The sequence below is a fragment of the Narcine bancroftii genome, chromosome 2, assembly GCF_036971445.1.
Source record: "Narcine bancroftii isolate sNarBan1 chromosome 2, sNarBan1.hap1, whole genome shotgun sequence".
Lineage (NCBI taxonomy): Eukaryota > Metazoa > Chordata > Chondrichthyes > Torpediniformes > Narcinidae > Narcine > Narcine bancroftii.
In genome coordinates, this window is record NC_091470.1 from 229396934 (window position 1) to 229417116 (window position 20183).

Sequence of the window (20183 nt, forward strand, 5' to 3'; positions counted from 1 at the left end):
CAACCCATATTATCCACCTGAGATTGTGCACGATTTTTTTTTTTGACTAACCATGGTAATTGCATTTCATTTGTCAGGAATGACTGACTGTGGATTTGAGATTGAAATATCTGTTGCATCTATTTTAGCCCCGATGGTTAAGCCCAGTCCACAATATTATGATAAGATGTGTGGTTAAAATTTACCCTCAGCCACTAGCAACAAACATGTATACTGGAATACACACCGAAATCCACTTAAAAATTTGGAAAAATTTGAAAAAAAAACAACTTTCGATCTTGACAGTGATATTGATATTGGACTACATTCTAGAAATAGCTAATTAAAATATTACGTACCTGCCCAGCTGTGTAAATTGCTACATTATGTTCGTTCTGACCAAGAAAAGCAATGCTGCTTGTCGGAAAGTTATGCTCTTGTTCAGCTTTACCCGTAGCTAGGTCAAAGATACAGTAGCGTACCCAACTTCCTGTCTTTAGCACAGTATGAACACCTAGTGATCACAACAAAATGATTAATCAAATTTTATAAAATAATCAACTATTGTGCAACTTTAATAATTCAACGATATTCATTACTGCAGTCATTTTGATCATCATTTTTAAAGGGTCACCATCATTGAGCAATAACTTTTCAAATACCCCATCAAAAGTTACTGCATGAAACTGTACACAACATACAGTTCTTTTAAGCAGTATTTCACTGTAAAGGAACTGTTGTAGGTCAAGAAGAAATGAAAAAAAGCATTTTCACTGTCATTTTGTTTAAAAACAGGTGCATCCTTTTAAGTTTAGGGAAGATTATGCTCAAGGGTGCCAATACTTGTGATGGAAAAACATTCAACTGTGAAGACCTCGGTTTATAAAGGAAAAAAAAATTACAATGTTTCTCAACATGTGGACTCGCTTTCTTTTCCAATAATTTGCTGTCAAGTTGGTGGGAAGAAAATCTAGTAAATCATAACCTTAGCTGGAAATTTAAAAATAAATTAAATTTTAATTTTTAAAAAATTAGACATACAGCACTGTAACATACCAATTCAGCCCCAAGTTCATGCCGTTCAAATTACACCCCATTAACCTACACCCTGCTGCATTTTTTTTTGAAGGGTAGGAGGAAACTGGAGTCCCCAGAGGAAAAACATATGCAGACATGGGGAGAACGCACAAACTCCTTACAGACAGCACAGGAATTGCACCCAGGTCCGGTCCCAATTGCTGGCACTGTAAAGGCATTGTGCTAATTGCTAAGTTCAGAAATAAACTGAGTAAACAAAGGCTAATCTGATGGAGCAAATTAACAAATAAATTATTCAAAGCAGTATTTAGATTAGTGAATGAAGAAAAAGTTCTACTTTAAAAATGTTACTTAAGCAACAATGATCAACAAACCAGTCAAGAGAAACATCAAGCCAAAATGGCTTACAAAAGCAGAGGGCAAGTCACTCTGAACTGCACCCAAGAGATACAAAAAGTACAAAAAACCCCATAAAACTATGGAAATTAATGGGCTGATGTACTGGACTCAGGATGACAATTCATTACAGAACTACTGGCAGATGAGGTTTTCCCATTTCCATGTCTGCTTGTTTAAATGCACTCATCAGGGTATTGTGGAGGTTGCGTGCTTGCGCTCCCTACTCCACCTCAACACAGATCATAAATAAAGTGAGCTTTGTGGCTGGAGAAAGCCTTGAGGAAGCAGCCAACATTATACAGGCCACAATCTCTTTTTGCAGCCACCTTCAGGCAGAAGATGCAGAACTGTGGTCCAGCACCTCCAGGTTCAAGAACCGTCTCCTCCCCCCACCCCAACAGTCATCAGGTTCTTAAGCTCCCCATACTATCCTAACCCTAAATTTCTTCACATCTGTTTCTTCAGCACTCAAAAGATATGCTTACAGCACTACGATCACTTTTCACCTTCCACCCCTCAGGTCGCACTAACTGCGACTGTGAATATTTAATCTTTTTAAATACATTTAAGTTTTCAATTAGACGTACAGCACAGTATCAGGCCCTTCCACCCACAAGCCTGTGCTGCCCAGTTACACCCACAACTCCTGCACATTTTGAAGGTGGAAATAAACCAAAGTGTACGGGAAAGAACAGGTAGACAGTGGGAGAACGTACAAACTCCTTACAGAGAGCACTGGATTTGAACCTGGTAGCTGGTGCTTTAAAGCATTGTGCAAACTGCTACGCTAACTGTAAATTGTTCAACATATATCTACAATAATATACAGTATCTAGAGTAGTAGACAGTCTTCAGGCTTGGAATATTGTGGTAATATGTACTACTGCAGTTCGAGTATCTTACATATCATGTGGCTACTGCAAGTTTGGTGCATCTGTACATTGTACTTATATACATTATAATTTATTGTCATGAACACGTCATAAAATTTATTGTTTTGTGGCAGCATCACAGAGCAAACATGTCTATAAACCACATTTCAAAATAAAATAATGCAAGAAAAAGACAATGGTAGTGTCTGTGGTTCACTGTTCATGCAGAAATCTGATGGCAGAGGGGAAGAAGCTGTTCTTGTGCCGCTGGGTGCTAGTCTTCAGACTCCTGTACATTTTTTCTGATGGTAGCAGTGTGAAGAGGGCATGGCCAGGGTAGTAGGGATTCTTGTAGATAGAGACTGCTTTAAGACACTAGATGTCATAAATTGAATGAAGGCTGGTACCAACAACCCTCTGGAGTTTTTTCCCCATTCTGAACGATTGCACCTCCGCACCAGACAGTGATGCAACCAGTCAGAATTTCTCCACGTTAAAGACAGCAATTTAGAGAGTTTATTGAACGCCAAATGAAAACGTACTTTGAAATAAATACGGAATCAGTGAAAGACAAATTTATATTATGGGATGCAATGAAAGCTTTCATTAGAGGGCAGATAATAAATTATGTAACTAAGATGAAAAAGGACTACATTCGGAAAATAGAACAGTTGGAAAGAGAGATAGTAAGTACAGAAAAGGAACAGCAACAAGGGATGATGTAACAAAAAGAGAATTGGCGGACAAAAAAAAATAATATGAAACACTACAAACATAAGGTGGAGAAGAACAATGAAAATAAAGCAAAAGTATTATGAGCTAGGAGAAAAAAAAACAAAATATTAGCCGAGCAACTTAAAACAGAACAAGCTAAAAGAACTGTATTGGCATCAAGGAAAAAGGACAAACAAATTACATATAATCCAATGGAGATTAATGAGAACTTTAAGGAATTTATGAACAATTATACCAAACTGAAAATGAGGGGAAAGATGATAAAATAGAAGAGTTTTTAGCTAAAATTGAACTGCCGAAATTGCAAAAAGAGAAGCAAAACAAACTGATAAAACCATTTGAAATAGAGGAAGTACAGAATATATTAAAAAAAGCTGCTGAAAAATAAAACACCTGGAGAGGATGGATTGCCAATCAAATTCTATAAAACATTTAAAGAGTTATTAATTCCTCCTCTCCTGGAAATAAGGAACCAGATAGAAGAGACACAAAACTTGCCAGATTCATGTTTCTTTGGCTTGGCTTCGCGGACGAAGATTTATGGAGGGGTAAATGTCCACGTCAACTGCAGGCTCGTTTGTGGCTGACAAGTCCGATGCGGGACAGGCAGACACGGTTGCAGCGGAAAATTGGTTGGTTGGGGTTGGGTGTTGGGTTTTTCCTCCTTTGCCTTTTGTCAGTGAGGTGGGCTCTGCGGTCTTCTTCAAAGGAGGTTGCTGCCCGCCAAACTGTGAGGCGCCAAGATGCACAGATATCAGCCCACTGGCGGTGGTCAATGTGGCAGGCACCAAGAGATTTCTTGAGGCAGTCCTTGTACCTCTTCTTTGGTGCACCTCTGTCACGGTGGCCAGTGGAGAGCTCGCCATATAACACGATCTTGGGAAGGCGATGGTCCTCCATTCTGGAGACGTGACCCACCCAGCACAGCTGGATCTTCAGCAGCGTGGACTCGATGCTGTCGACCTCTGCCATCTCGAGTACTTCGACGTTAGGGATGAAAGCGCTCCAATGAATGTTGAGGATGGAGCGGAGACAACGCTGGTGGAAGCGTTCTAGGAGCCGTAGGTGATGCCGGTAGAGGACCCATGATTCGGAGCCGAACAGGAGTGTGGGTATGACAACGGCTCTGTATACGCTTATCTTTGTGAGGTTTTTCAGTTGGTTGTTTTTCCAGACTCTTTTGTGTAGTCTTCCAAAGGCGCTATTTGCTTTGGCGAGTCTGTTGTCTATCTCATTGTCGATCCTTGCATCTGATGAAATGGTGCAGCCGAGATAGGTAAACTGGTTGACCGTTTTGAGTTTTGTGTGCCCGATGGAGATGTGGGGGGGCTGGTAGTCATGGTGGGGAGCTGGCTGATGGAGGATCTCAGTTTTCTTCAGGCTGACTTCCAGGCCAAACATTTTGGCAGTTTCCGCAAAACAGGACGTCAAGCGCTGAAGAGCTGGCTCTGAATGGGCAACTAAAGCGGCATCGTCTGCAAAGAGTAGTTCACGGACAAGTTTCTCTTGTGTCTTGGTGTGAGCTTGCAGGCGCCTCAGATTAAAGAGACTGCCATCCGTGCGGTACTGGATGTAAACAGGGTCTTCATTGTTGAGGTCTTTCATGGCTTGTTTCAGCATCATGCTGAAGAAGATTGAAAAGAGGGTTGGTGCGAGAACACAGCCTTGCTTCACGCCATTGTTAATGGAGAAGGGTTCAGAGAGCTCATTGCCGTATCTGACCCGACCTTGTTGGTTCATGTAAGACAGCAATAATTACAGTAATACTAAAGACAGGGAAGGATCCACTAACACCAGCATCATATAGACCAATATCTCTATTTAATTCAGATTTATAAAATAGCGAAATGATTAGCATACAGATTGGCCGATTGTGTACCAAAAATAGTAAAACAAGATCAAACTGGATTTATTAAGCAAAGACGAACAGCGGATAATGTCTGCAAACTTATTAATCTAATTCACGCAGTTCAAGCAAATAAGAAACCAACAATAGCTGTTGCTCTAGATGCAGAAAAAGCCTTTGACAGAGTAGAGTGGAATTATTTATTTAAAGTATTACAGAAATTCAATCTACCAGAAAAATATATTAATTGGATCAAAGCATTATATAATGGACCATTGGCAAAGGTAACAGTAAATGGATATGTATTGAACCAATTTAAATTAAGTAGGTCAACAAGACAGGGATGTCCATTATCCCCTCACTGTTCACTTTAGCAATAAAACCATTGGCAGAACTGATAAAAACAGAAAATAAAATAAAAGGGATAAAAATAAAGGAGGAGTATAAAATCAGTTTATTTGCAGATGACATCATAGTATACTTAACAGAACCAGAAATATCAATAAAAGAATTACATAAGAAATTGAAGGAGTAAGGAGAAATATCGGGGTACAAGATCAACGCAAATAAAAGTGAAGTGATGCCAATGAGTAACACGGACTATACAGAATTTAAAAAAGAATCACCATTTAAATGGCAAACACAAGCAATCCAATACCTTGGTATTATGTTAGATAATAACTTAAGCTATCTGTACAAACTAAATTATCAGCCACTAATAAAGAAATTGCAGGAAGACTTAGAACATTGGAAAGATTTACCACTAACATTGATAGGGAGGGTAAATTGCATTAAAATGAATGTCTTCCCAAGGATACAATACTTATTTCAATTGTTACCAGTTCCCTTAACAGAGAAATTCTTTAATGAACTAAAGAGAATAATAAGGAAATTCTTGTGGAAAGGGGGGAAGCCGAAGATAGTGTTAGATAAATTAACAGAGGTACAACCAAGGTGTTTGCAGTTATCAAACTTAAAAAATTATTACAGAGCAGCACAATTAAGGTATTCATCAGATTTTTACCAGACAAGGGAAAAACCAGACTGGATTAAGATAGAACTAGATAAAATAGAGGAGAAGGTACTGGAACATATACTTTATAAGTGGGATGAAAAGCTGGTGCAATACTGGCTCACCAGTATTTACTCAATATATGGAAGATCCACTTAGAAAGGAAAAAAACAAATTACCAAATCCCAAAATTATTATTGATGCAAAATCAGCTAATCCCTTTTACAATAACTTTTCCTTTAGAGAATGGGAGAGAAAAGGAATTAAAAGAACAGAAAATTGTTTTTTGGGAAATAATTTATTAACATTTGAACAATTGAACTACAAATATGGAATAACTCATGGTACAATGTTTGCAATATCACCAACTGAAAGCTTACTTAAAGAATAAATTGGGAAACAGACAGATTACCAGAAGGAAGCAGCTTTGAATATGTGATTACAGAAACAATGATAATAAAAAGATTTATAACGAACATGTACATCAAGCTGCAAGAGAAGGAAAATGATGAAACAAGCTATAAACCCAAAAAGTGGGAAAGATTTAAACATATAGATTAAAAAATGAAACATGGGAAAAGTTATGTTCTGGAATTATAAAGAATATAATAAACACAAGGTTACGCATGATACAGTATAATTGGTTACATAGGTTATATATCACGCCCCAAAAGTTTAAAAAATGGGATCCAACACTACCAGATAGATGTTTTCACTGTAAGAAGGAAATGGGAACAACAGTACATGCAATTTGGGCATGTGAGAAAGTGAAAATGTTTTGGGAAGATCTAAATCAGATATTAAATAAAAACATACCAAAAAATCCAGAGATCATTCTTCTAAGTAATATAAGAAGTAAGGAATTAGGCCTCAAACTGGATGAAGCGCAAAAAAGATTTATTATGATAGCCTTAGCTGTAGCAAAAAAATGTATAATGTCAACTTGGAAATCAGAAGAGAGCCTGAGAATACAGCAATGGTACATGGAAGTGAACAAATGTATTCCATTAGAAAAATAACAATTTAAAAAATAAAGTCACATACTTGAACAAATTTGGGAACCGTACACAGAACATAACAGAGAGGGCTTGCCTCGGATGTCCACTCCCTAAAATGGTAAGACAAAACGACTTGATCCAGTGTGTTAGATGACACATTTTTCTTGTTTATTTTCATTGTGTGATGACATTGTTTAATGGTTTTATTGTATATGTTGAATATTTATTGGTTTTGGAGGGGGATGGGAAGGGGGGAGGGAAGGAAAGGGGAAAAAAGGGGGAGAAAATGCCACTGTGTATATTTAAGAGTGAAATGTTTGTATGTATTTTGGTTGATATGGTTCACAGTGTGAAAAAATAAATAATTATTTAACAAAAGATTTTTTTATTGTCATGAAGTAAAAACAGTGCAATATTACACAGAAATATGCTTTAGTCTGCTGAAAAGCAGGAAGATTCGCCATTGGCAGAAATTGCCTGAATTGCCTCTTAATCGGAGAAAGATGCAAAAGAGAAATTCCCCTCCAACTCCCCCCACCCACCCCCCACAGAGTCATCAACTGACTGTGGATTCAAATCCAGCGCTGTGCAATACCCGCAGCCACTAAGAGATCGAACTAGCAGCAGAACGAGCTCCAGGACCCGAAACTCCAACACGAGCAGGAAATCCTCAGCACCCTCACACGTTCCAGCTCCAACTCCTGGCACCCCCTTCAGCCAGTCTCCAGCAGTCCATAGCCGGTTGTAAATCCCTCGATCACAGCTGCCAGCAGCTCGCAGTCTGCAGGAGTTCCTCACCTTGAGTTGCCAACAGCCTATGTGTTCTTCAGCTGCTCAACCCCTCACTGGTCCGCCACATGGTCACAGTCGCGTGAGTCGTCTCCTCTGATTCTTCTCAAAAGGGGCACGTTCTCCCTGTTTTCTGGTTTTCTGCACCAGTCTTCTACTTCCCCAGAGCTTGCAACCACTCATGGCTGCTGCAGTTCATAGGTGCCCCCATCTTGGTCGCAAAATTTTAAAATAATGTATGGAGCTGATAGCAGTTGGACCCTGCAGGAGCGCTTTGACTCTGCTTCCTGCTTTCCATGGGTCCATACCAGCGGCAGCGCCCCAATTTCTCCTCAAACCAAACTCCTCACAAAGTATAGCCTTTATGATTGCATCGACTTGGGAGGCTCTAGGACAGATCATCAAAGATGTTGACACCCAGGAATTAAGTTCTCGACCCTCTCCACTCTGACCCCTCAATGAGGGGTGGTTTGAGTTCTCCTAATTTCCTCCTGAACTCCACAATCATCTCCTTGGTTTTGCTAATGTTGAATGCAAGGTGTTGAATGCAAGCTGATCTTTCTCCCTCCTGCACACTTTCTGTGATTCGGCCGACAACCATGGTGAAATGGCAAATTTGTAAATGGCATTCGAATTCTGCCTGGCCACACAGTTATGGATGAAGAGCAAGTTAAGCAGTGGTCTGAGCATGCATCCTTGAGGCACGTCCGTGTTGATCATCAGTGAAAAGACAACGTTGTTTCCAATTTGTACGGACTGTGATCTTCCAATGAGGACATCAAGAATCCTGTTGCATCACCAACTCTCATCAACCAGCCACTCAATTTTACAAGTAGTGCAATCCCCACTTAAGCCAGTCACCAACAGTAAAAAGTACAATAAGTGGCTGGCTTGGTTTTATTTATATTTTATTTCCAGTAGTTAAAGGCAAACTTTACTTTTCTTTAAATCTACCTGGAAGGTTTGTAAAGTTTCTGGCAATAGCAAGCTTTCAAGAGGGAAAAAGCACAGCTTCAGTATATGCAGCACAAAGCTATTACTACTCACAGACATGCATTGGAATCAAATACCACAGAACTGTAAATCATCCAAGATCAGCATAATCCATCATCTACTTTGCAAGAAGGTCAAGACTGAATCTCATATTAAATCAATGCCTATTCTCAGCATATTTTGCAGCAAGGATTGGCAAACGTTATTAGGCAACTTTGATTGCTTTTCTTCAGGATTGCAGGATATCCTTGACATTCCAATTGATGGCAAGGCAGGGATCAATGCAGACCAAGGCCTGAACCCATCAAGAAACACTAATTTAAACTCATATAGAAAAGTGCAAAGAAATGCAAACGAACCGTGCAATGCAAGGAGAAAAATAATCAATAAGTGCAAATATAAGAGTGGTACGAGTCTTGTGGCACCTATACCTTTTTCCTGATGGTAGGAACGAGAACAGAGCATGTGCTGGATGGTGTGGAAACTTGATTGCTGCTGCTCTCCAACAGTAGTAGCATTCCTTGTAGATGTTCTCAACGGCAGGGAGGGTTTTGCCTGTGATGTCCTGGTCTGTCTCCACCACCTTTTACGGGGCTTTATGCTTGGGGTTATTAGTGTCTCCATACCAGACTATGATGTAGCTGGTCAGCACATTTCCTCTCACATCTGTAGAAATTTTCCATGGTGTCTGACGTCACATCAAACCTCCACAAACTCCTAGAGGCACTGACATTCCTTCTTCATGATGCCATTGGTGTGTTGGGTCCAGGAAATATTATCCATGATAGTGACTCCCAAGAGCTCAAATTTGCACACACTCTCCATCTAATTCCACGATCACTGGATCATACACATCTGGTTTTCCCTTCCTGAAGTCAACAATCAGCTCTTTGGTTTTGGTGATACTGAGAAAGAGGTTATTATTGGTGCACCATTCAGCCAAGTTTTCAATCTCCCTCCTGTACATTGACTCATCACACCTTTTAATACAACCCACTACCATGGTATCGTCAGCAAATTTATTGATGTTGGCAAACCGAGCTGCACAGTCAAAGATGTAAAGTGAGTAAAGCAGGGGGCTAAGAATGCAGCCCTGTGGTGCTTTTCTATTTCCTGCAGGTGAGACCAAATTACCACTTATTGGTAGTGCAAAAATAAAACTGTACATAATGTACACACATAAATAAAAACAAACAACTGTGGAATACAAAAAGGAAAAAAGAAAACAATAAAATGAAAAAAAATAAATGAGTCCCTGATTGAGTTGTCACTGAGGAGTCTGATGGTGGAGGGATAGCAAATGTTCTTGCAACTGGTGGTGAGAGTTTTGTGGCACCTATACCTCTTTCCTGATGTTAGCAGCGAGAGCAGAGCGTCCGTTGGGTGGTGTGGACCCTTGATAATTGCTGCTGATCACCGACAGCAGCTTTCCCCTAGATGTTTCTTGGTTTTACCTGTGATGCCTTGGGCTGTCTCCACTACATTTTGTAGGGCTTTACGCTCAGGGGTATTGGCGTCCCCACAGCCATGGAGATTATGGTTTGGTGGTGAGGAAATCAAGAATCCAATTACACAGTCTGGTGTTGAGTCCCAGGACTTGGAACTTGCTGATCAGTTTTGAGGAGATGATGGTGTTAAATCCAAAACCGTGGTCAACAAAGCACATCCGAAAAAGGAGGCTGCAGCACGCAAGAGTTTTTTTTTTTTTTTTTACAGCTGTACATTGTGCTTGTGTGAACGACAATAAACTCTCATTCATTCATTCTTTTATGATGAACACTTTACGAGAACATTAAAAAAAAAAATCAGGGCAGGAGTTAGTCACCTGGACCATGAAGCCTGCTCTGCCATTTCACAAGATAATGGCTGATTTGGCTGTGGACTCTGATTCATTTCCCTAATTTTTCTCCATAACCCTGAAATTCCCTACTGTGAAAAGGTGCATCTCAACCAACTTGATTTACCCAATGTGCAAGTTCAAATCCCCATGAAAATTATAGTTCCACTCGTGTACATCAGGTATTTATTGGTTTATTGCCTGTGTCTGTAATGCTATTTGCTGTCCCAGAGACTACATCTACCAGTTCCCCCCCCCCCCCACCTTACTATTCTTTATCTCTACTCAGAAGGATTTAAAATTCTGTTCCATAAATCTTGTATCATCTCTATCAACCCAATCTCATGCCTCATCATCTCCATCCTGCATCCTGAACCTCTTTTTACTAAATTGTGCCACAAGTTCATTGACCTTGATTTGAATGCTATAGGCATTTAGATAAAGTACCAACATACATTGTCCTTTTAGAAACTGGTAATGACTTGAATTCAACTTTTCTGTAGGTCACTTTTTCTATTTTCTTCCATTTCTGTGAAGAGGTCAATATAAGAGGATTGAACACTTTATCCATGTTAAACTCTCAAAATAAGTTCCTGTGAATACTTATGATTTTTTTCTCCCCATTCTTCAAATGTCACTAATCGCATGGTTGAAGTTACTCTATTGCTGGATCTAAATATTGATTTTTTAAAAAATCATACTGGCACTTGTTTTAGTTAACAAGAACACGGGAACAATCAAAATGATGCAATAGCCTCCAAGAAATTTCTTCTCAACCCATCTTCAATGGATGACTTCTATAGCTAGTGAGGATTTGTTCTCACCACCCCAGCCAGAGAAATCAACATCTTTGCATCTTCCATGTAAAGCCCAATTGATGTGCTGTTTGCTTCAATTAAAGTGCCTCTGATTCCAAGGAATTATCGATCATCTCGGCTTAATTTCAATGATTCTCCATTGCATTCCCTTCATCACGACTGGAACGTTCCCAAATTATAGAGATTCGACTTGTACACAACATTCCAAGTCTGATCTCGCTACACAAAGTTTTTGTTAGATGCATTCACTTTCAACTTATTTCCTCTCCCCCCCCACCCCCCCACTCCCCCATAAAGGCCAGCGAATTAGTAAGAACACTAAGGTCCTGCTGAATAACACTTTTCATTCTTTCATCATGTAAAAGTTCAAGTTTTTCTTTTATACCAAAGTGGACAATTTGATATTTTTTGACATTATATTCTATATCCATTCACACAACCTGTCGTTGCATCCTTGATGCCATTCTGCATCCTTCCCATCACTCATCAGCTTTGCTTTATCAGCAATATTAGATTCATTATACTTGTGTAGATTGTGAAGGACCAGAATACAGTGGCACAACATACATTGCATTCTCTCAGCCTGAAAGAGATACTATTTTGTCTTTTGTCTGTCAATTCATTCTCATTCCATCTCTCATCTAATTTTTTTAAAAATTATTTCATGGCACATTACAGAAACTCAAGACAAATGGCAGCACTGCCACGAGTGCGGACTCGCATGGAGCGGGAATGAAGTCGCAGTGCTTCCCATGGGGTTCAACCAACTGTTGGTTCTGTACAAACTTTAAAAAGTCTGTTGAAGGAGCTGACAGTGGTTTATTTTAAAATCCAGCAATCACATGTCTATGATTGGCAGCAGCTACAAGGGGTTGCAGATTCCAGGGAAGCAGAGGACTGGTGCAGGGCACCAGAAAACAGGGAGAACACTCCCAACCCACCCCCCCCCACCATATGAGAAGGAGAAGCTGAGGATGTTGACCACGGTGGCAGACCAGTGAGGGACCAGAGGCTGAAAAGCATACAGACGGCAGGCTGTTGATGACTCAAGAAGAGGAACCCACTTCGGCTCTGGGCTTTGACTGCAGTCAAAGGACTTACACCAGGCTGTGGACTGCTGGAGATTGGCTGAAAGGGGTTACCAGGTATGAGATGCGAGAGGATGCTGGAGGCTTCCTGACCGTGTCAAAGGCATGCATCTGGAGATCAGATTGTTGATGGTTTTGATTGCAGGATGCATGGCTGGGGAAATGCTGGAGGCAAAGCCATGGACATTCAGTGACTCTTTTCCTTCTATTTCTCTGGTTGTAAGGGGCACCAGGCAATTTCTGCTGATAGTGAATCTTTGCCTTATAGTAGACTAATGGAAATTTTGTGCAGTATCACATTTTCTGTTTTATAACATGACACAATAATCTTGAATATCTTAAGGTTTAAAACCACATTTGGCCCTTCCCCGTTATCAAATCTGCAGCTGTAACATTTTTGATCGTGATTTCTCTTTCATAAATTCACACTGACGCTGTCTAATCCTTTGATTTTTTTGTGCCCTTTCACCATTTTCCCCTCTGAATTTTAGGATAATTCATCAACAGTTCCTCATCTTCCCTCTTCCTCACTTCTTAAATGGTGCAGTTAAGGTTACTATCTTCCAGTCTGGGAATTAATTGAAATGGCAGGGCTCTGGGAGTATTGCAGAACAGAAAACCCATAGAGATACAGGTACACATTTTCTCAAAAGAAGTGACAGACAGGATGGTGAGGGCAGTATGGCACATCTGTCTTCATTAGTCAGGGCACTGAGTACAAAAATCAGGATGTCATGTTACAATTGTACAAGAAATTGGTGAGACTGCACTTGGGAGCATTGTGTGCAATTTTTATTGTCTAACTGGGAGGAATCTCATGAAGCCAAAAAAAATGCAGAAAGGCAATGCTTCATTTGTGATCTATAGGGGTCATCCACTGTATCCAATGTTCCCAATGAAGCCTCTTCTTTATCAGGGATACTCAACAAAGACTGGGAGATCATTTGGTTGAGCACCTTCACTCTGTTTGCTGCAACAAGGACCACCATTTTAATTCCACACACCACCCGCTTCCCTTCATCGTCGCATCAGAGCTACCTTTCTTAGCCTCTACCCTCTCACCTCATCACTTCTCACCTTTCTTTCTCTTCAACCCTCCTACATGTTTTCCCATTACCTGTTAGCCTGTGCTTTCCCCTCTTCCCCTCCTTGTTCCCCACCCACCCCCCACCCCATCTATTCAAGCATTTACCTGTTTATCTTATTCCTGATGAAGGGCTCAGGCCCAAAATATTTGCTATCTTTTACCTCCAAGGATGCTGTGTGACCTGGTGAGGTTCTCCAGTACATTTGTACATATTGTTCATCATTTAAACAAAGCAAACTGCAAGACCTTGGTTTCAGACTGGACTAAATAATTTTGAATCATTGATCTTTTGTCCCTTTTCTATTTTAAGGGAAATAGAGTGCAAAGTGTATGTTCACTAGTTGGGTTTTCTTCTAAATGAGAAAATGTACAATTAATAAATTCACCTTCCACACCAATTTGCACAGTTTACAAAGATTAAAATTATTTTCATTATGACATTACACTTGCTGGATTTATCAGCAATAAGGTTGTCTTAAATATGTGGCCAGAACGAAATACAAGAAGTCAATTATTACACATGCAATAAAAAAAATGTTCAATTTTTCAGCAGTGGTTTTATTAAAAACAGAAGTACAAGCATCTGAACTCACCCTTTGAATCCACATTCACTGCAAGAATCTCGGCTTTGTCTGGAATAGTAAGCTTTTTAGGAGTCCGTTGGAAACAGTCTGGAATCTTTGGTGTTCCACCTGTTTTCACCACCTAAAGATAGAAAAGCACAACATACAAATCATAATCAGTAGTTGTAATATATTCATAATAAGCATATTAATGCTTTAAAAATTTACAACTTTAACTGAGGTACACCACAACTGCACATTTTGAATATTTGGATTCATGAGAAAAAGGATAATGTTTCAATACTTACATCCCAAATAAAGGAGCCCATTTACCAGCATAAAGCAAATGGATGTGGAGAGAAAGGTGCAACACCAACACATATGATGGGCAAATGAATATCAAGATGGGTGAGTGAAGAGTGCTGCAAGTATGAGGATACAAGATGGCAATGGAAGAACAGAATACAGTTCTGATACTTCAGAAAGGAAATAAAGGTTGGAAACCAAGCCATTATTAAAATGGTTGAAGGGCAACATTTAAAGAGAGATTATTTTGGGGGTGGGTGGGTGGTGAGATAATAACCATAACCATATAACCATTTATGGAGCGGAAACAGGCCATGTTGGCCTTGAGTCCACACCGGTTCACTGATTTTGTGCGCCCTCTTCAGGCATTGGTGATTTTAAGTGTAGTGTATCTTTGAGAATTTTAACATCTATCCATAGGTACTCTGTACTTTTGATGTGAAATCTCATATTAAAATATGCAAAAACAAATGTAGAATGATTTCAGTTTTTGACTCAGTCCAATTAGCCTTAAAGGCACCCATTCTCTGTTCTCCTGTGCAATCACAGAGAATTAATTAGTTTGAAGTTGTTTTGTGAAATAATTGAAATCCAAATCTTTACACCAAAAAACTTATCCACAAAGGAACTATAGTTGGCAGATACCATCTTAAATCTTTTAGAGGTAGTCTGATCATGTAAATCAACAAGGGATTCCAATTTGTTCTTTTTTTTAAAAAAATCTGGCAGTTGATAAAATCTAACTACACTGTAATTGAAAAATTCTCAGTGGATCACTGATTAAGTGTAAACATTTATGAATGAGAATTTTTGAAATAAAAAATGGAAAGCAATTAATTCTTCAAGAAACAAAAAGCTTCCATGAGCACTTCTGAGCAAGGACTATCTACCACATATGAACAAGTTTTAAGATAGGAACATTGCATAATTTTCCTCCATTTACATAAGGGACGCTGATACTAGGATCACAGAGCAAATGTGGAGAACCATTATTAGATAAAAATTAGACAGGGACATTATTCCAAACTGGTTATTAAGATACCACAAAGGAAATCCTGAAAGAATATGCGCAAGCTCCACGATTTTCAAATTCTTAATGAAAATGTTGCAACAGGCATAACTGGCAAAATGTCATTGTCAAATGGTTGGCAAAGAGAAAAGTGAAGAAATTACTTTAGCTCATTACTTCAGTTGTGGGGAAACTGAATTTAAAAAAGGATGCAGTTAGTGAAGTACCTGGCAAAACAGGAATTCATTAGGGGCAATTGATCTGGATTTCTATAAAGACTATGTCTGAAATATTTAAAAAATTCTTTGAGGGAGGAAAAAGGGAACTTTAATACCCAGACTGAAGGGTAAAAACAAAATGAATATGCAAATTATTTGGACTGAAGGATCAATTAAGAAATCCACAGCAAAAATTTTGTGTTAAAGCAATTTTTAATAACCTATTTGCAATACGATAATCTGGAGTTCACAACTGAAGGATATATGCCATAAATAATTAAACTTCAAATAATTTTCAGATGAAGCAAACTAATATATAATGGCTACAGATATCAGATTATCAGGAGTAACATCAGGAAAACCAAAATCACACAAGCCAAATTAAATTCTAGTTTATATGCAAAACCCTTTCAACTTTAGTTCTGCACACCACTAAAGATGATAAAAAGCAATGGAATGGTCATCATGTATTTTCAGTATGCTATGGTAACATGGGGAGTTATTGAAATTATTCTCTACAACCAAAGGGGTAAAATAATTATAGAAGGAAAAATAAAGAACAATTGTCAGCTTGCAGTGAAGGCATACTTAAAATCAAGAGAAAGAAATGTATCGACAGGTAGAGAAAGTTCTCAAAGGATTGTTAGAATTTGCACATGCAAGAGGCCATACACGTTTATCCAAGGAAGTTAGATATTATTGTACTAAATGTACATTTCTAGAGGGTGAAGAACAAATACAGGCATATCCTGCCTGTTAATACATTCCAGTGTTATGGAAAACTGCATTGTTCAAAGCGTTATTACAATGCACTTTAATGTAATACATTCCAATCCTATAATTATCCTTTTACCTAGAATTCTTATGTAAACATGCATAAAATATTTAAAAAGGTTATATAAAACTAAAAAATGACGAAGATCTTTATTGGCAACAAGTGAACATTGTTTATTTAGGAAAATATTTGTCTAATGTAGTTTGCTCTTCTTTCGCTTCAACTCCCCCACCTGTCTCCAGCAAACTCAGCCCGCAACACCCATCAGGTGAGGATGGGGATGAAGGCGGAGACATAGAGCACAGAGCCAAGTGATCATCAGTTGCATAGGGACAGTGACTGCCCACCTAGGACAGGGACTGAAAGAATGGCTAACCAACCTGAAATCATACCAAAATAGGCACATGGCCAATCAATTATGTCATTAATTTTACAAGATGCAAAGAAAAATAAAAATTAGGTTCTTCACTAATTGTATCTTCAATCTGGTGAAGTACAGAAATTACACTTTTATCTGATCAAAGATAGAATGAAAGTGCATGGATTGACCACTCGGGACGGGAACCAACTATGTTCTATCAAAATCCAAAGCTGATCAAAACAGTGTAAGACAGGGTATGTCTGTAATTACACTGGGTGACTTGTGCAGATTAAATTTGTGCAAAATTTAATTTCTGTGTTGCATGTTTTATAGATCAGAATAGGTTGCATTTGATATACCAGTATACTTCTGAGACCCTTGAAATTCTTACCAGTTATCAATATACTAGTTAAATTTCATAACTTGTTAACTGACTAGCTGAAGCTGCCAAAGACAGATCTTGGAAGTGGTGTGAGCAGATAACAGTACAAAATTTTAGAGCACCTGCAAGATTCAAAGTACAAAGATCGAAGGGAAAAACTGACATCTGCAAGCAAATGATAAAATCAACCCAGAGCCCAATCATATTTCATACTCCTTAAAGCAGGTTAAAACTGCCTCCGTTTTCACTCCACAACATGATCTGAGACTGCAATATCCCCAAATAAAGCCAAGATCGACACTGGTTATGCCATTTCCTATTTACAAGGCAGTTTCAAGTAACCAAGCAGACAATACACATATATTTGGCTCTGTGCTAACAACTTGGGTCCAGACAAGAGAATGCCTGGTAAACTTTGTCAAATTGATCCAATAAATCCGCAAATATAATTGATAGGCCTGTTCTGCTGACTATATTCATCCTAGCATGCCTTTTTTCAAATAAACAGGAAGTATGACTTACTGTGATTGGGCTACTTCTAAAGAATCAATCCAGTATTACAGACAGTCAAGTATCAACATGTGAAAAAAATTACTGGGTTGGGTATTCCAGTTTCTTATGGAAATAGGAACCACCACATGCACTAATTATCTGCCAAAGCAAGGTCTAGTCACCTCTGTCTGCAGATTCAGGTGTGAGGGTACTGCTGGGTGGGCACAGAATACCTCACGCGCAGTCTGACCTGGTTGGCAGCCTTCCGTTGGTCCTCTTTTTCCATACACGTTAGATAAGGAGGATTCCCATTGGAGAACCCATTGGTACCAATAATAGTGCTGGGAGTAAAACAAAAATACTCTAATTGTCACAAAGGCTCAAGATTTCCTAAGTGCTAGCAATAATTGCTAGGAAAATAAAACTAAAATTGGTGTGGTGATGATTTTAAAACACTCCAGTGCTCAAACCTTGAAGCCGAGTAAATATAGAGAACTTGCATGTGGTGCTGATGACCAGTTGAATGACATGAAAATTTCATGTGGCACAATTAAAACCAAAAAATATGCCATGCTATGAGATAGAGAACCTGCAATGTGGTTATCCATCCCTTTCTCACACCACAGTTAAGTCAGGCTAATTTGATTTAATACTTAGTATTCAGTTTAGTGATGCCTTACAAGTTTAAATTTTGATCCAAAAGTACAATATTCGAAACTTAAAAGGACAAAGAAAATGGTCTCAAATTTCTCATTCAACTCTGTCTCTAATACCAATTTCTTATTTGAAGAGGAAAGAGACATGACATAGATATGCAGGTTTTCTTTTAAATGGAAGTGACAAAGCTAGAAATACATGTGTTACAAATACACAAAAGTGCTGGAGAACCCTCCAGCATCTATAGGAGGCAAAGATATATAACTAATGTTTCTGGCCTGAGCCCTTCGTCAATGTTTGAGCAAATATTCACATGAATGCTGCAGGACCTGCTGAGTTTCTCCAGCACTTGTGCATTTACTACAATCACAGCGTCTACAGACTTTCTCATTACACTCAATGCACTGTTATATCTACCAGTGGAATAAACCATGACCTTAAGCTTATTTCATTGAAACAAACCAAGCAGAAAGGGTTTGATTGAACAAATTTACAATTTTTTTTAAGTGAAATGATTTTCTGTATTTTTGTTGAAAATTTATTTATAATTTTACAGACTCTTACTTTACAAACATTATAGGGGATCAATCCCCCCTTTTAAAGATCATTTTATATCGCGTTCTCTCTTCTCTCCCCCCCCCTCAGCCCCCACCCTTCAACCTCCTTCCCACCCCAACATTACAAAAAAAAATAATTAAAAATAACAATACAAATACAAATTTTAAAAAAGGAGGGTGCCCGCCAGGCCTTCAAATTATCTCCTTTCTCAACATTTCAGGGCTTGTGAGCCTATTCTCCACTATTTCCTTTTGAGAAAGGCCTTGGAAGGTTAATCACATGATTCAATGTATTGCAAGTATGGCTGCCACACCTTAACGAACGTATCGTATCTCCCTCTTAAATTATGCTATTTTCTCCATGTTCCATCGTAATCTGCTTAGTTGGGAATCAGATTTCAAGGTGACTATTATGCATTTCCTGGCCACTGCCAAGACAACTTTTACAAATTGAATGTGGTGTTTGGACAGCCTTGGATTCACATCCATAATATCCCTAACAGGACAGCACTGGATCCTGTGGATATTCTACCCTGTAATTTTTTTCCAAAATGTCCCCAATTCTACCCAAAAGGGTCTCACCTTGGCACATAGTCAGGTTGAGTGCACAAAGGTTCCTGTCTCTATGCTGCATCTAAAACACAATTCTCATATTTCTGGTTTTACCTTGTGTAATGTTTGCGGCGGAAGATACAGCTGATGCAAGAAATTGTATTGCACCAGCCTATATCTGACAATAATGACTACTGTCATGCTGACCCAACATAGGTTGGACCTGCATCGTCATAAATTGTTGTTCTCAAGTCTGACTCCCATCTTTGCCTCTATATATAAAGACCTGGTTTTGGGCCTTCATTTTGGAACAGGAGTTACATAGCAGAGATGAATTTACATGATCCCCTTTTGAATTAGGGCCTCCATATCACTACATAGCGACAGGACAATAGATGGGCCTAATTTTACCCTCAAAAAAGATCTTAATTGAAGATAGCAGAAGAAGGTCTTATTTGATAAATCAAATGTTTTTTTTTTAAATTGCTCAAATGACATGGAACTGCCCCTTCTCTTAATAGTCCTCATTACACCTGATCCCTTTCTGGCATCATCTGGCATAATCTGTTTTATCTTTTGCCACATTTGAATTATGTGCTTCAGTATAGGGCTGTCCATTTTTTGGATTATTGATTTAGTATCCCATTTATATACAATTTATCCTGCTATCTTCTCCCCTACCGAGTGTAGACCAATTTATGCCCAGGAGGGTGTGCCATCCCCCTCAAAGAGCAAGGCAATAAACAATGACTGAGCTGCCCAATAGTATTTTTTGAAGTCCGGGAGCCTCATTTCTCCCAAACTATAATCCCAAGTCAAT

The 20183-nt window shown here is 38.9% G+C and overlaps 1 protein-coding gene across 18 annotated transcripts in view; it reads right to left on the bottom strand.

Annotated features, from left to right (window-relative positions):
• The window catches only part of ubr5 (ubiquitin protein ligase E3 component n-recognin 5), a 165403-nt gene that overhangs the window by 86187 nt on the left and 59033 nt on the right, over positions 1-20183 (bottom strand). For 12 of the 18 annotated variants that reach the window (XM_069920472.1, XM_069920471.1, XM_069920465.1 and 9 more), the window contains 3 exons: positions 17780-17938; positions 14085-14196; positions 339-493 (listed from right to left, as the gene is read on the bottom strand). In XM_069920472.1, the coding sequence (XP_069776573.1) occupies positions 339-493; positions 14085-14196; positions 17780-17938 (426 nt within the window). The remainder of the gene's footprint in view (positions 1-338; positions 494-14084; positions 14197-17779; positions 17939-20183) is intronic. The other 6 variants (XM_069920480.1, XM_069920478.1, XM_069920477.1 and 3 more) reach the window with 1 other exon arrangement.